This window comes from Triticum urartu, unplaced genomic scaffold (genome assembly GCF_003073215.2).
Source record: "Triticum urartu cultivar G1812 unplaced genomic scaffold, Tu2.1 TuUngrouped_contig_5759, whole genome shotgun sequence".
Taxonomy (NCBI): Eukaryota; Viridiplantae; Streptophyta; class Magnoliopsida; order Poales; family Poaceae; genus Triticum; species Triticum urartu.
The window spans coordinates 1-12,108 of record NW_024116460.1 but is presented as its reverse complement, the minus strand read 5'-3'; the positions used below and the strand labels follow the sequence as shown (position 1 = coordinate 12,108).

General features: G+C 42.4%; 2 protein-coding genes across 4 annotated transcripts; both read right to left on the bottom strand.

Moving 5' to 3' along the window:
- Positions 1-4,774: 4,774 nt before the first annotated feature.
- On the bottom strand, positions 4,775-8,106 carry LOC125529670 (putative nuclease HARBI1). Of its 2 annotated transcripts, none has more exons than XM_048694098.1 (3): positions 7,676-8,106; positions 5,456-6,170; positions 4,775-5,373 (listed from the first exon to the last, which is right to left on the bottom strand). In XM_048694098.1, exons 2-3 carry the CDS (start codon positions 6,111-6,113, stop codon positions 4,949-4,951), a joined length of 1,083 nt encoding a protein of 360 aa, XP_048550055.1. In that variant the 5' UTR covers positions 6,114-6,170; positions 7,676-8,106; the 3' UTR covers positions 4,775-4,948. The 2 variants fall into 2 exon arrangements, with proteins under 2 accessions (XP_048550055.1, XP_048550054.1); XM_048694097.1 differs by lacking the exon at positions 7,676-8,106 and adding an exon at positions 6,552-6,728.
- Positions 8,107-8,251: 145 nt separating this feature from the next.
- LOC125529669 (equilibrative nucleotide transporter 3-like) lies at positions 8,252-12,097 on the bottom strand. Of its 2 annotated transcripts, none has more exons than XM_048694096.1 (10): positions 12,007-12,097; positions 11,123-11,202; positions 10,919-11,023; positions 10,385-10,540; positions 10,146-10,289; positions 9,867-9,972; positions 9,368-9,544; positions 9,122-9,281; positions 8,765-9,023; positions 8,252-8,603 (listed from the first exon to the last, which is right to left on the bottom strand). In XM_048694096.1, the coding sequence occupies exons 2-10, from the start codon at positions 11,162-11,164 to the stop codon at positions 8,496-8,498; spliced, it is 1,257 nt and encodes a 418-aa protein (XP_048550053.1). In that variant the 5' UTR covers positions 11,165-11,202; positions 12,007-12,097; the 3' UTR covers positions 8,252-8,495. The 2 variants fall into 2 exon arrangements, with proteins under 2 accessions (XP_048550053.1, XP_048550052.1); XM_048694095.1 differs by lacking the exon at positions 12,007-12,097 and adding an exon at positions 11,518-11,541.
- Between the last annotated feature and the right edge of the window lie 11 nt (positions 12,098-12,108).

Below are 12,108 nucleotides of genomic sequence, written 5' to 3'. Positions count from 1 at the left end.
GTCTTTTTCTATTTTCTTTATTCTTTAAATTAATTCGGGATTTAATATTTTAAAAGTTGTGAGTTTTCAAAAACTTTTAAGAAATCATAAATATATGTGAATTCAAAAAAATTAGAAAATCATAATTTTTTTGCAGATTCAAAAAATCTTGGTGGTTTTGCAAAACTGTTCGCAAAATTATAAAAAAATCATAATTTGAAAAAATGGTCGGGAAATAAAATTATGTTCATGATTTTGAAAAAAAATTATCGTGTATTCAAGACATATTCAGGAATCTGAAAAAGATGTCCATGACATTTTAGAAAATGTTCACAAAAACAAAAATAAAAATTTGATTTTTAAAATTTGTTCCCCAATTTTTTTAAAAAGTTCATCGATTCAAAAAAGGTTCTTGAGTCAAAAAATGTTAATGAATTTGAAACCGGTTCATACATTTAAAAAATTGTAAACAAAACTAATGTTTGTGATTTTTTTGAGAAAATAAATTTTTAAAAAAATATGTTTGTCGATTCAAAAAACTGTTCACTGATTCAAAAGTATTTTATGTCTAGGATTCGATTAGTTTTTCGAAAGTCTTTATATGTCTTAGCGTTGGGAGTAGTTCGTGGTCAATGAGGTTTGTTTCTAAAGTTTTAAACGTTCCCTTGCGCAACATAATGACAAGTGTGGCATGCACCGGCAAACTCATAGCCTTGGGATTTACCGCGTCGAATGCATTGTGATCACGTACACATCGCGACCATCATCGGCTAGGGTGAGAGAAAAATGGCAACATGGTGAACCACTGTGTTAAAATAGAGTACGCTCATATATCGGGATATTGAGTCATATTTATTTAGTTAGCCATAATTTTTTATCTTCCGTTACAACGCACGGACATATTTGCTAATGGTAACTAATAAAAGGATCCTGACTAGAAAAAGTAAACGGCTGACGTACCATGCTAATTATTAGCTAACAAACCAAAGTAGGACTACTAACAGATATTCATTACGTTTCTGCCTATCATAAGTTGAAACGGAAGCGTATGAAAATTGGGCTCTACTAAAGCTAGCGTTGGCTTTTCTTTGATCTGCAGTATTTTTTTGTAATCCGGCCCATGCAATTTCCTTTTCCTTTTATTTTGAAATCTACCTTGATTTCTTGCTATCTCATGTCTGCCTGACTTTCCTTGTATCACTTCTTTGCTTGAACTTGATCACACACCTCTATATGTCGTCATGTGTACAGGCATGCACCCACGTGCCAATCTTTCTTGAATTCAATAAACTTGTCATATAATTATTTTTTGGTCAGTTCATTACAGCACTGATTCTCGGTCCACATAATTAGCGCATACAACCATCATTTCCCTCATGAAATCGAGCCTCATGCATGGCATTATTTTCACAACCCTTTTATGGTTTGACTCCTTAACTGTCTCAGCATCAGTAACATCAACAATCAACGGTTTCATGGCCGTATCATCCTCCCTTCCTTTAAACGAAACCGTCCTCGGTTTCGAGTCTAATTTTTGTACAACCTTCCTCTCTGGAATTTGCATCTCTGTTGTGATTGCACCATTTGCCATTGGTTTTAGCACGTGCTTCCTTCCGCGATGCATAAACATGTATGTGTTGGATCTTCCTGCATGAACTGCATGATCAAACTGCCATGGTCTTTCCAATAACAACTGACACGCGTCCATCGGCACAACATCACAATCCACCTTATCAAAACAATCTCCAACTGCAAACTTCGCACGTACCTTATGTGTGATCTTTAATTTTTCGGAGTTGTATAGCCACTCCACATGGTGCGGTTGCGGGTGTCGCCACATAGACAAACCCAATTCTTGCACAAGATCTTTGCTAATGGCATTGGTAAAATTGTCACCATCAATTATCATCTTGCCTGCACGGTCCTTGATCTTGCATTGTGTCTTAAAAACACTCCACCGCTGTCCCTTTGCACCACCGTCAATTTTTACCTTCTCCACCAAAAGATTCAGCCCCTCTATCGGTGCATCAACTTCTTCCTTTCTTTCTTCCTGTTGTTCTTCTCTTTTTAGCAAACGATTTTTCCAATATGCCCTAAACACATCCGTTGGCATGGGAACAAAACAGATTTGTTGGCCCTTCCGTGATAGCGAGTAACTATTTTTCTTGCAATTCCGAACAGCCCCAACACGTTTGCACTATGGATTCCCAAGTAGCAGATGGCATGACACCATGGACACAGGACAAACATAAAAAAATTCTGCACGGCAGTATTTCCCCAAAGTAAAAATTAGCAAAATCTGGTGCGTAATTTGGATTTCACCTTCGAACCACTTCAGTGTGTATGGTCTTTCAAGAGGTGTCATCTTCAGCCCCAATTTTTCTACCACCTTGATGCTCACCATATTGACTGTAGTAGTCTCATCGATTGTCAGATTGACACGTCGTTCGTTCACAACGCAACAACTGTGAAAAAGAATGACCTCGCCAATGCATTCCTCCTCCATCAATAAGTTCTTGCTCAACATGTTGATGCTCGCCTCCGCAGACGATATTGCAAATTGAATCGCCGTGACTAACCTTAGCTCTGAATACCACTTGATGAGGCACAAACTAGCGAGATGCTAATTCGCGCGCGTAGATGACCCGATCTTTCACGACGACGGTTGATTAACAGTACGTCCCCCTGTCCCTCCTCGCAACCTCCAAGAATAATTTTCACCCGCGTACAAAAATACACGAACAAAAATAATGATCCCCTTGGATCAGCACGTAGGTGTTGATGTGATGATCAACCCTCTATTACTAGTAAACTTTCATGATGGAAAAATCACAGATAATACACAAGATATGGCCGCGCGTAACTTAGACGTTTATCTGTATATCTCATACTTGAAATAAAACTTAAAACTGTTCCGTACATGGCCGAAGCCTCTGCCTTTTTATATGGCGCACTCCTAGTCTCTCACGGGCATGTGCTAATGGTAACTAATAAAAGGATCCTAACTAGAAAAAGAGAACGGCTGACATACCATGCTAGTTATTAGCTAACAAACCAAAGTAGGACTACTAACAGATATTCATTACGATTCTAACTATCATAAGTTGAAAGGGAGGCGTACGAAAATTGGGCTCTACTGAAGCTAGCGTTGGCTTCTCCTTGGTCTGCAGTATTTTCTTGTAATCTGGTCCATGCAATTTCCTTTTTCTTTTATTTTGAAATCTACCTTGATTTCTTGTTATCTCATGTCTGCCTGACTTTCCTTGTATCACTTCTTTGCTTGAACTTTGATCGCACACCTCTATATGTCGTCATGTGTACAGGACCATGCACCCACGTGCCAATCTTTCTTGAATTCAATAAACGTGTCATATAATTGTTCTTTGGTCCGTTCATTACAGAACTAATTCTCGGTCCACATAATTGGCGCATACGACCATCATTTCCCTTGTGAAATCGAGCCTCATGGATGGCATTATTTTTCACAACATTTTCATGGTTTGATTCCTTAACTGTCTCAGCATCAGTAACATCAACAATCAACGGTTTCATAGCCGTATCAGCTTAAATAGTCGAATTTGGTCTCGGGCAGCGAGCCGAAGCGGCGCCACACGACATTCACACCGCGGCGATGGACGCGACATCCGTCGGACCACTGGGTTTTCGGGCGTTTTCGTGTGGGACCCCAGCATCAGACCGATGGCGAGCGTGCCCGGGCGCCCCCATATCCGCCCCATATTTGGGCCAGATATGAGAGGTGCCGGTCAGCCCGGGCGTTTGAGGGGCCCGTCTTGGTCGAAAAATCATGAACAGTCAGTAACTGGGTGGGCCGCCCGGGCGTTTGAGGCGCCCTGCTGTAGATGCTCTGAGAACTACCTTTATTAGTCCCCTTTATATTCTGTGTCAAACTTTGATCATAAATTTAATTAATAAAATGTTAATGCATGTCATAAAAAATAATATAATTAAAAACTATGTTTAAATACGAATCCAACAAAATAATTTTAGGTGACATGTATTAATATTTTTTTAGTTAAATCTCTAGTCAAAATTTGACACAACAAAATATAAAGGGGACTTATAAATCACGACGGTGGCAGTAGAAAAAGAAAGGTATGACTTGGCACCAGTTGGCATGCAATCCCAAGAACAAGCAGGCAGGGCCCCACGCCCACTTGCCAACGCCCACACCACCTTGTGCTTTCCGGTTCTCTGTAGGACAACACCATCGTGTGATGTGGCCAACACTAACAACAAAGGAGCAAAGGGACCTCATGTCCGATGCTGTATCTTGGTCCCAAGCTCCCATACAATGCCCGAGCTGATGTGCCCTCATTTCCTCTCAACACAGCAAGGATACCGGGACCGATCGTATATCACTGGCGCCACAACACAATGCCATGCTTTACGTTACGACTGAATGAATGCAAAACTAACACTATCCCACAAGTCTGAATGAACAAACTCCCTTCTTGTTTCTGAAGAATATGCCGTCCAATACGGTAAGCAGGGGAAGACAGCCCAAGCGGCTAAGGGCCAGTTCTTTTGAGGTATGTTGTGGAAATAAGCTGCTGTGGAAATAAGCTCAAGATAAGCTGTTGTGGAAATAAGCTCCAGAAAATAAGCTAGCCAGTTCTTTTCAGTGCCTATTTTTTCAGCTTCTGTGTGGTATGGTCAGTGAAAAGTCTGTAATGCCCTTGGACTGTACTGTTGTTTGGATTAAATGATATTGCGCTATTTTTCTCATTTTGTTGCCCATATGAACATAAATTTGACTTTCAAACACCAAAACTTGTTATAATCAAGCATAAGGAAGATCATTGTCTCGCATACGAATATCATACGTGCATCACTATCTCATGTAGTACGAGTACGTGAGAAGTACTGAATAAAAATGATCTTTAAATTATTACATGGTTCTCCCAACAAAAGCATACCCCCTAGCAGTATTGCACCCTAGAGCTAACCATCAAGGGAAAACACTTGTAGCAATAGCATCACGGATGGAACCCATAGTACCATCATCAATGGGTGCATGGTGATGAGAAAGGCTCTCCTCATGAGCATAAGATCCACTCTCAACCATGTCAAAATGTTGATCACTTAGTTTGCTCTCACGAATGAAGTTATGAAGACACGCGCATGCAGTAATGATCTTTGTTTGCGTAGCAGGTTTGTACCGGGTGATGCCGAGGAGGATTCTCCATTTCATCTTTAGAACACCGAACGATCGTTCAATGACATTCCGTAGTGATGAATGTAGATGATTGAAGGTCTCATATCTTCCTCGTGGTGGTACTTGTTGGAAATCGGGTACATGGTAGCGTTGTTCTTTGTATGGTGCTAGATATCCAACTCTGTTTGGATATTCAGAGTCAACAAGATAATATTTGCCTGCATTGGTAATAAAGATGACCAAAACCAATTAGTTCACGCAAAAACATTAGAGCACAAGAATGCATGTACAAGTTATTACCGTCTGGAGGGTGTGGAAAGTAGGAATATTCAACTTGTGCATCATTGAGTACACGTGTGTCATGAACAGATCTAGGCCATCCAGCAACAACAAACGTAAATCTCATATCAAAATCGCAAATCGCCATGACATTCTGAGTTGTCGAACCTTTTCTGTTGCGATACTTGGGTTGCTCACTTGCAGGCACAACACATTCAATATGTGTTCCATCTATTGCCCCAATGGCATGCTTGAAGTGAGGCCAAAATCTTGTTTTTGTAAGCGAGTCATGAACTTGGGTGAAAGATCGATCTTTGGGTTGAATGTAATCACCGGCCATACGGTACACACACAACAAGACCTCCTTAAATTTTTTGTTGATGGTAGACCGACTATGTTCAAATCGATCTGCAACATTGTCGGTGGTCTGGCGTGACCCCATAGTCCACAAGAACTGTGCTAATGCCTCTTTGCTTGTCATGTTGCAAGTTGACATTAAACCATACTTTTCAACTAAAATGTCATGAAGTGAGTAAAACACAAACTTTCGCATTCTGAACATAGAGTAGAATATTTGTGGTTGCTTCTCCTTCTCTTCCACCCACTGCAATCCTGTCATCATTGGCGCTCTTCTAGGTCCATATGGCAGCCTCTCTTTGTTTAGAAGATAATATGCCATTGCAACAACGCAAAAATCAAGTTCCTCCTCCTCTTCCTCCTGAACAGAGATGTCTATCTGTGATATAAACACAATACAAATATCATGAACATTTGTCCACAACAAAACAAATCACAACACCATCGGTACAGATAAGTTCACAACAATACAACAAAGTTCAGATCAAAGATTTATAGCAAGTAGATTCACAACAGTACAAATTAGTTCAAACCAATACAAATGAGTTGACAACAAAGCAAATAAGTTCACAACACTACAAATGAGTTCCCAACAAAGCAAATAAGTTCTATTTTTTTTTCATAAATGTTTCCCATGCCCTGTTGATCCATTCAAGCCTCACAGTTGAATCTTCCTCCTTTAGTGCACTGAAGACATCACGATGTTCCTTCTTTGTAAAGAGTTCTAGAGCATGGAGACACACTTCACTTCCAGGTTTACCTCCATCATTCACCACCATGTCCTTCATCTCCTTAATCTCATCTCTCACAGGATCCTCCTTCATTTCAGATGTCACCGAATTGCGGCTAGTCTCCCTCTTTTCCCAAAGGTCGGCAATACGCTTAAATTGCATTCTATCCTCACTATCTTTTGCAATCTTTTGCACCATCGCAGGACTAGGTGAGTAAGGACATGATCTCTTCTTTCGACCTTTAGCTTTGTTAGGTGTCACATGAGTAGCATCTACTTCACATCCTGAACCTGCCCCATCATCATCAACAATGTGAATTTGAGAGGCACCAACTTGAGATGAGGGAGGTGCCGCCCTCGCATACTCATTTGTCACACTGACATCATCAAATATAGCACTCAGTTTGATCTCGTCCTCTAGTGGGGCAATTCGAAACTTGGTGGCAAGTTCATTTCTCTGAAAATAAGCATATCACAAATTAGTGCAAGAAACGGCAAAGTAAGAAAAGTAAGAAATGGAATTGATGTGAACATATGTATACCTGTATCTCATTTGCCCATCATTCATCACTAGCCGCAATGGTCTTGGTAACAGGATCAAACCCAATGCCTGATGCCTTTTGGGTTAATGTCTTCCAAACAGCATACTCTTTTTTCAGCACATCCCACTTATTCTTGAATTGCTTTCGTGTATATTCTCTCCTCGTGCGCTCAAAAAACTTTCTTACCACATTGTCATATCCAAGTGGTGTCAATGTTCCTTCTTTGCCACGATTATTGGCATTCACTTCTTCCACACAAATATCAATGAAAGTTCTAAGACCCACATTATCCCATTGTGCTTTCATCTATTTTTCATCATATCAATACAAAAGAATTGGAAGAATTAATATGTAGTACAAACAATAGCTAGATATTGCTTTTACAGTAGCATATATAAGCAACGCATCATGTCAATATTTCTTCTATGCAACCAGAGGGCAACAATTGTACTACTATTTGGCACAATCAATACATCCATATCAAAATTATTTCTGCCATATATAAGCAATGCATCATAGAAAATCAAGATGAAAACATCATTCTTCAGCAGTACCTTGCAACAAATCTAGATGAACTTTTTTGTAAAAGAAATCATAGGAGGAGCTGCTCACCTTGGGGGCTCACGGCCAGGAGGAGGGGAGGGGGAAAGGGTGTCGTCGTCCGCCGGAGTGGAGCCCTGGCCGGACCGGACCAGGAGCTGCTGCTGGACACCGGAGACGGAGGGGATGCGACCGAGGGAGGGGTCGCACCCGTGCGAGCTGGGGTGGAAGATGTGGCCTACCCGCTGGCCATGTCGCCGGAGATGGCCTCGTCGATGACCGGCGGCGGCGGCGGCGGTTAGGAGGAACCCTAGGCGAGCGACAGAACAGAGAAGGGGTCGAGCGGGAGGGAGGGGATCGAGCAGCCCGCGTCTGCCTGTTTTTTTCTGCGTCGGGAACTCTTTGCGGGACTGCGATGGCAATTTCGCTGTAAAAAGTTCAAACAACAGGGGCACGTCCCTATACCCTTTCGTTTTTAAGTGAGAAGCTGCGGGAAGCCACCCGACCCCAGCTTTTTTCCATTGTGAAGGAGGAGGAGGTAGAAATAAGCTAAGTTGGCTTCTCTAAAATGAGTTCTTTTGAGCTTCTAGCTTTTTTTGACAATAAGCTGCTAGAAGCTACAAAAGAACTGGCCCTAAGCAAAAAAGGGAAGCTAGTAATGTTATGTTTGCATGTCGCGGCCAAGTTATTTACAAACATGGACAGACCATAACATTTAAAATCTCTTTTGAGAAAGAAGACAAACAACCACTCGGAATACACCACTGTACTGCAGCATCCTTGTTTCGGCAACCACCTATCTACCTATGGAGCGCGAAAGACCGCCAGCATTAGCGCGCCTCCCGCCCGACACCGAACGAATCGCGCAGACCGAACAGCGGAGAGTGCTCGACTACCAGCCCTTGCCTATCAGCCACATCCAGTCGAGCACGACGCCGGAGAATATGCCGCCGAGGAGGCACACCACGAGCACGTTCCCCAGAGCATTCTGCTCTGGCCCCTGCACAACCAAAAGCCAATGTTCAGCATACAGCTCAGATCCTCATGACAAACATTATTCCTTCTGAATACTGTACTATGATGTTTGCATCGACAAGGAACAAACGTTTTCTTTCTGAACACTGCATTACGATGTTTGCATCGGCGAGGAAGGAGACTTGCCTTGTACCCATTTGGCGCTTCGGCGAGGACGCACACGGTGAGGTAGCCGTTGGTCAGTCCCAGAAAGGACGTGAGGAAGATCATGTACCCTTGGTCGCCATACTTGGCCGTGAAGTAGAACGCAGGGATGAACAGGAAGCGCGCCAAGATGGCAACCATCAGGCCCTTCCGGTTCGTCAGCTTCAGGCATTTGATCAGTGGTAGGTACCTACCAATCAGATCTAGCACATTGTACATCGTGATCAGCACAAGCGCGTACCTAAATTTTATCAGAACAATGACATGTCAGATACTGGACAATACTCCCAGGTAAATTCTGCAGAAGTAGGTGCCAGGTACAAGTAAAAGAAAGATTACCATGTTCCCAGGCCATGTGATCCAGTATCTTCGGATAAAAATCCAGGGAAGATTGATAGAGTCAAGACGTATATCAGGAAGATATCCAAAGCATAGTCAATATTCTGCATCAGCAGCTCCTTGGTGCTTAAACGTTCGTGCTTTTGGGGATCCTCCTCAACCTGCGAATCAGTATATCAACATTTCATTCTCATGGCAAAGTCGTAGAAGATTCATTGTAGGCATTGGTATGATCAGAGAGACAACCCTGCCTATCTTGATCAGTTTTGATTCCTGCAGCAGCAAGGTCGCTGCCAACAGTCTTGCTCCCTTCAGAGGCTGCCTTTTGGCGGTAGTACTTCACGATGGGTAATTTGGGAAAGACAAATGCATATAGGAGGAGGCAAGCTAGCTCGAACATGCATGTTACCGAGAAGAATAGCACTGCACAAAAAATCATACATGGATTGGTTATGCACATGCATGGTGCAATATTTTAGGAGATCTGCAAGTAAGATTGTAACAAGCACCTAAACATTCTAGTAGAAAGATATATGAGCAAGTTCTGAAATGGATTTCTTCACGTTGTCACTGATGACTGTTATGATCATAGTGGATTTATAGCATTCTTCTATTCTTAAATTTTTATCACAATTTTACTGATCTGCATTTGTTCATGAGATTGGGTTGTGTGCTCATATAGGTTGGCAGAGATGTCTCTCATTATCCAAAAATAATAATATATGTTGATGAGATTTCGACGTACTAGCTCCATTTCGAAGACCATTTTGTGAGTTCTCGAAAGCTGCCTTTGTAATTAGTCTCAAAGCTGATGTTATAACTCCTGATGCAGCCAAGCCTGACAGGAAGGACTGCAATTCCAACAGATGATTTACGTCATGAAAGGTAAATTATTCTCAGTCTGAGACATAAAAAAGTTAACCACAAACATCACAAAGTTCAGTAATAGATCACCACGTGACACATGTGGTAAGCAATCCAAACAATTCAAAAAAAAAAGTACAGTAATAGACCAAAAACTAACCTGAATGAACTCCGGGCACATCAAAGAAAGGTCGCCAACCAAGCCACCTTGAACAAGAGCATCAGATGTCCCAAAAAAGGCACTGATTATGCATACACCAATGTATGCTGGAATTCCACCATGTCCTTTAGTACCAACGTCCAGCTACAATAAGAAAAATGATTTACATGAGCTGCCATACTGGCACATCAATGTTATTCTTTTCCTTCCAGGCAAAAGGCAATACCCAATATACTTACCAATATTAACGCGAAAGAGCTAAGGAAGAAAAGTGCAAAACCAGCTAGATTTCTCTTCCTCGTGTTCATCGTTGCTTCATAGTATGCAAAGAAGCAGGTGAGTCCAAAGGCAAAAGGCTGGTATACTAGTGTAAGAACTCTTGTCGGATGGTAATTCTGCAGATAGATATCGTAGGCCAAATGTCATTGTACGTAATAAAATCTGAATGTTTGAAACACAACAAATTCTGCAAACGAAGGGATCAAATCGGCATCTCAGTTCAACAAGTTAAGACAGTGTAAGGTAGAAATGATAAACTGTGTCATTAAAATGAGTAAAACTACCAATTCTTAATTTACCCAAACACTCCAAGCTAATCCAGAAGGACGCTTTTAGCTTACATAAAAAGAAGTGCTATGCTACTGAAAACTGATTTCATTCAGAGCATCAATTAAACAATCTACTGCAACATTCAGAGAAAAGGAACGAGGCACATTTTTGCATACAGATTTCAATAAAGAAAGATCAACTGAGTTTCACAAACAAGCACATACCGGGAACAGAGAGACATAGTAATCCTCGATGGTAAGCATACTGTTCCAGGCAAATAGGCTTCCATTTCCCAAGAAAAAACAGACAACTATACCCCAGAACTTCCCCTGTCAAACACAACCAAAAGTAGCAGCAGTCAGTACAAAATCATCAAATCAAAGTTAAGAACCGTACTGCAAGAACCATCAGGGAACGAAAGAAAGTACCTTAACTGCAGCTTCCCCGCCACCTGCTACCTCGAGGCCCATGATAACCGAGTTCACCTACCTAATCAAAGACGGCAGCACTGCAAAGAGTTGTATGCAACTGGTTCAGAGACGAGGACTAAAAAAGGCATGAAACTGGTGTTTCAACACCTGAAGATTTTGTTCGTCAGAGTTTCAGATAAAGAAGTAGACGCCTGCGCAGCGCAAACAAAACTTGGGCAACGACAGAGTTCGTTGCAAGATGCTAGACACTTGCACACAACAAGAAACTAATTCGTTTCTAAAAAAGAAACAAGAAACTAATTCCGCTATCTGACTTTATAGAAGTGTCTAAATCCGCAGGCATCTAAAACTGGAGTTTGAACCTTGAAGGCACCAATTCCCTGGTCACTTACAGTAGGAATCCGGCCCTCGGAACCTAGGAAGCGACCAATTCATGCCGTGAATCTGATTTAGCGCCGCCTGGATTGGAGCCGTTCCATCTTTGTCCCAGCGGTGGACTTCTTTGTAAACTCCATTACAGCATCAACGTAGATCGACCTCGTGCGAGCACGATCGAACGACTACGGACAGCACACAGCAACCAAATCGGCAAGTAATAGCGCATTGATTTGGGTTATGATTGCTCGCTGCCGGCGAAAAGAAAGAATCGATCCCCAAGAAACCCGTGAAAGAAAATGACAACCCATCCAACTCCAATCAAAACCACTAGGATTACTTGCCAAAAAAAAAAGAGAAACCCAATCCAAGACAGTCCAGTACCAGCAGGACTCGTTGGTTGGACCCCGTCGCCGTCGGGTTGCGAGGAGAAAACGAACGGAGACCGGGACGGGGCGAGGAACTCGGAGAAGAAGAGGCGGGTTAGGGGAGAGCAGAGCACTGACCGGAGGGAGGAGGGGCAGACGAGACAATCTCCGAACGGAGCGCGCGGCGGCCGGCGGGGGGGGGCCAGGCGCGGGGGGGGGGGGGGGGGGGGGGGGGGGTGC

What these genes read in the sequence shown, in the direction of transcription:
- LOC125529669 (XM_048694096.1), bottom strand. Translation starts at nt 11,164, where the DNA reads ATGGGCCTCGAGGTAGCAGGTGGCGGGGAAGCTGCAGTTAAG. An exon ending in TGGTCTTCGAAATGGAGCTA is followed by an intron (nt 9,545 to 9,866) that starts GTACGTCGAAAT and finishes TTTTTTGTGCAG; the next exon opens with TGCTATTCTTCTCGGTAACA. An exon ending in AACTGATCAAGATAGGCAGG is followed by an intron (nt 9,282 to 9,367) that starts GTTGTCTCTCTG and finishes CTGATTCGCAGG; the next exon opens with TTGAGGAGGATCCCCAAAAG.
- LOC125529670 (XM_048694097.1), bottom strand. An exon ending in CTTTCCACACCCTCCAGACG is followed by an intron (nt 5,374 to 5,455) that starts GTAATAACTTGT and finishes TTACCAATGCAG; the next exon opens with GCAAATATTATCTTGTTGAC.